Genomic DNA, 3504 nt, shown 5'->3' on the forward strand with positions numbered 1-3504 from the left:
CCTCTGGCATTACCTTTGCTGTTCTCTATTGTAACAGAGCGCGCATCCAAACTCTTGTCGAGTGCAACAGGAAGCGTCAGGTCGGCCAACGCTTTGCCTTTACCTTTGGAATCAGTCTGTAAAATTTCAAAGACCCATCTGAGAACTGGCACAGCCTCCTTCTCAACACACTTCCCTGCTCAACACTCCTGCTTCAGCCAACAGGACTAAACAAACAGGGTCAGGTGACAGAAGGAATGAAATAGGCAAACACAGCCAGCACATTCGGCATCTCTCTTGAGCAGGGCTTTCGAAAGGGGATGCAGTACCCCTGCCCAATTCAGGGAGAACCTAGGTAGGAGAAACACATCTCTAGATGGTAGGTCAGAAGGGAACCATTTGACATTTGTTGATCCAGGAAAGCAGGCTGTGAGGTCGAAAACAGCAATCCTGACAGTTTAAAAGAAACAGCTGAGAAATGGCACAGCCTCTTTCTAATCCACCATCATTGCGCAGAACATTTCTGCTTCATCCAACAGGCCGAACGAGAGGAATTGGGTGACAGAAGGAAGGAAAGGGGCAAACACAACCAGCACATTCAGCATCTTTCTTGAGCAGAGCTTTCAAAAGCACATGAAATACCCCTGCCCAGTCCAGAGAGAACATAGGCAGCAGAAAAGCATCTCTAGATTGTAGGATATAGGGGAACCATGTGACATTAATGGATCCAGGAAAGAAGGCTGTGAGGTAGAAAAAAGCAATCCTCACAACACCAGTCTTGTAACATTTCTGAGGACAGTAAGCAGGAGAAAGCTTTACTGCTTTGTTCTAGAAATCCAGCTTGGAGGTCAGCTTCAAGGAGAGCATGTGGCAAAATCGACAGCACAGGGAAAGGTGCCCAGAAGGCACTGATCCAGAGTGACTTCTCTGCCTCCTCCAGAGCAGGTACCTCAGAATCCCAGGGAGAGTCACTGTCTTCCTGTGCCTCTTCTCCTGCTGCTGTCCCAGGGCATGAGCTGTTCACTCCTTCTGTGCCTCTGGCGGAACACTGTTCCTCCCTTTCAGAGGACTCATGTTCCCTTCCTTCATTAGCAATACTAAAGATAGAAAGGGAGGAAACACAGTAGGTAAAAATGCCCCCAGACTTTCATGCATTCTCCGCAGGAAGAGCAATAGCTGTGCAATGTGCCATTCTTACCCTATTCATAGACAACTGCTAGAGGGTCACACAAACACAGAACGTACCTCAGTCCCAGCGTAGTGGAGACTGAAATCCTCACTACAGGCATGCTCATGCTACAGGTGCCTATTCTATCTGTGGAGTAGCTCACCCCTGCTGGCTACTGCCTCATCTAATAAACTCCCTCTCAGTTTCAAGGGCCTAAGAGATTATCAAGCACCCAGGCGGGCTGACATCTCCAAAGCCTCTACCTCAGCTGGATGTTATAGTCATGTCTCAACATTAAGATGGCACAATGTCTTCTCAACCCCAGTCCTCCCTTTTAAGGGCTTCAGAAAGTCTCACGGTTCATCTGAAGACCAGAGAGCTCATTTTGAAAATGCAGTTGCTCGTACGAGGATAGAAAACACTTACAGCTCATTTTGACACAGTTCCTCAAAAGCTCGAGCTGCGTACTCTCCAAGGCATCCTTTATTCAGCACACCACCATGGCGGAGAAGAACTTTGACTGAATCCTTATCCTGGAGAACAGCAGCAACTTCCATAGGGGTCCTAAGGCATCCAGGAAAGAAGAGTAAATACATCAGCTTCTATAGGCATCGCGTGCCATTACTTTAATCCCTCTTTGCTCCTCAGACAATTCATTTCCCCTCTCCCACTGGCAGAACGAAAGCAAAGTCAAACACCAGGAAGTGTTGGAGAATTCAGGCTGGCGGGACCTCAGGAGGTCTCCAGGCCAGCCACCCACCCAGAGCAGACTCAGACTCTGTGTGTGTGTGTGCCTGCATGTGTCTGCGTGCACGTGCATGTGTGCATGTGGGATTTCTTGCAGTCCTCAAGTGTGGAAATTGTCCCCTGAAGGAAGCAAATAGCAGAGCGCAGGTCTGCTTTTCACAAGGCACACTGAAGCTCCTTCTGGATGGTTCCTGGCCCTTTCTCAAAGCTCATTCTTATGCCTCCCATAAGTCCAACTTGAACAGTGCTAAGGAGTCCCACACGCGCTCTTATCAAATCCTTCACCTTTCATGATTATCTGTAGCATTTACGTCAGCCCCTTTTTGGAGAAGGAACTCGACCATCCCTTTACGACGCTCGGTGATCGCGAGAGCAAGTGGAGTGTATCCCAGCTGAAAGGAAAAATCATCTCTCTAAGAATAACAGAGAAAACTGCAGTTGACTTGGGAAGAGGAGCTTTACCCAAAGTCCAAGCTTACTTCATTCTTGGCATCGATATTGGCACCGTGCTCCAGTAACAACTCCACTAGAGATTTGTTAGACACGAGGGCAGCAAAGTGAAGGGCAGTGTTGCCAGCAGCAGCTCTGTGATCATGGTTGGCACCATGCTCCAGCAGAACAGCTGCACATTCTCTCTGCTGGTACTGTACTGCCTGGAAACAAGACACAAAGGAGGAATAACTTCCAACATCAACATTTTTCTCTGTCAGAACTCCTGTGTCTTCCCAACACTGGAAAGTTCGAACATCTTCAATGATAAGACAACATATGCCCCTTTCACATACCATCATCAGTGGTGATTTCTTATATTTGTCACGCGGATTTAGCTTGCAGTTCTTGCTTACTAGAAACCGAACAACATCTGCATGGCCATTCATGCAAGCAAGATGCAGAGGTGTCCTAGAAATTAAACATACACAATTGTCCTGCTTTAAGCCCAACTGGCAATTAAGCCCCGTCCAGCTCCTTGTTCACACCCTCTCCCTGCCCATCCCAGTGAAACAGGGAGGAGAATCAAAAGTAAAACCTTTATTGACAAAGAAAATAAAATAGAGTAATAATTAAAACAAAGTCAATAAAATAAATACAATAATACTAAGGGATGCTAGCTGCTATTTGTTCCACTGATTGTATCCTTTGTTGCTGCCTAGGCTTGAAAGTACCCAGAGTACATGCATCAAAAAAACCCCTTGACTTTAGATAATTCTGACAAATTCCACATTTTACAACAGGTAGAGGCTTTGCTGTTTGCCCTTACTGCTTGTCCTTATTGCGGCTGTTGATAAGGTGTTTCTTCAGCCACCAGTGCCGCCGCAGCTGGTCGAGGTCACCGCGGGCGGCCGCACTGTGTAGGTCGACCCAGGCCATGTCTTGAGGCTCAGTGGCCTCGGCCTGGGTTCAGCAGACACAAAAAAATGCCTGGCAGACTCTGCCGAGCCCCAGGCAGGGAGGGGGAGTGGGTTTGGGGAGAGAATGGGCAAATCTCGAAGGCGAGATGCCAGTGGCAATTCAAGCCAGAGAAGCGCTGCTGATCCCGTCGCAACAGAGTCAGCACTGACGTCCAAGGCAGGGCCTGGCAACGGGACAGCAGCCGTGGAACACTCCGAGGC

General features: G+C 48.3%; 1 protein-coding gene across 1 annotated transcript; it reads right to left on the minus strand.

Annotated features, from left to right (window-relative positions):
• Window positions 1-1569: 1569 nt before the first annotated feature.
• LOC114063244 (ankyrin repeat domain-containing protein 7-like) lies at window positions 1570-3385 on the minus strand. The gene is made up of 5 exons (XM_027895414.1): window positions 3153-3385; window positions 2680-2794; window positions 2374-2547; window positions 2180-2286; window positions 1570-1711 (listed from the first exon to the last, which is right to left on the minus strand). The coding sequence occupies exons 1-5, from the start codon at window positions 3260-3262 to the stop codon at window positions 1570-1572; spliced, it is 648 nt and encodes a 215-aa protein (XP_027751215.1). The 5' UTR covers window positions 3263-3385.
• Window positions 3386-3504: the final 119 nt, after the last annotated feature.

The sequence above is a fragment of the Empidonax traillii genome, unplaced genomic scaffold (assembly GCF_003031625.1).
Source record: "Empidonax traillii isolate 1590-97213 ecotype Southwest subspecies unplaced genomic scaffold, ASM303162v1 scaffold460:size473327, whole genome shotgun sequence".
NCBI classification, from domain to species: Eukaryota; Metazoa; Chordata; class Aves; order Passeriformes; family Tyrannidae; genus Empidonax; species Empidonax traillii.

Coding starts and splice junctions, on each gene's coding strand:
- LOC114063244 (XM_027895414.1), bottom strand. CDS start 3,262: ATGGCCTGGGTCGACCTACACAGTGCGGCCGCCCGCGGTGACCTCGAC. Junction 2,548..2,679: donor AGAAATCACCACTGATGATG/GTATGTGAAAGG, acceptor TCTTGTTTCCAG/GCAGTACAGTACCAGCAGAG. Junction 1,712..2,179: donor GCTACAGATAATCATGAAAG/GTGAAGGATTTG, acceptor TGGATGCCTTAG/GACCCCTATGGAAGTTGCTG.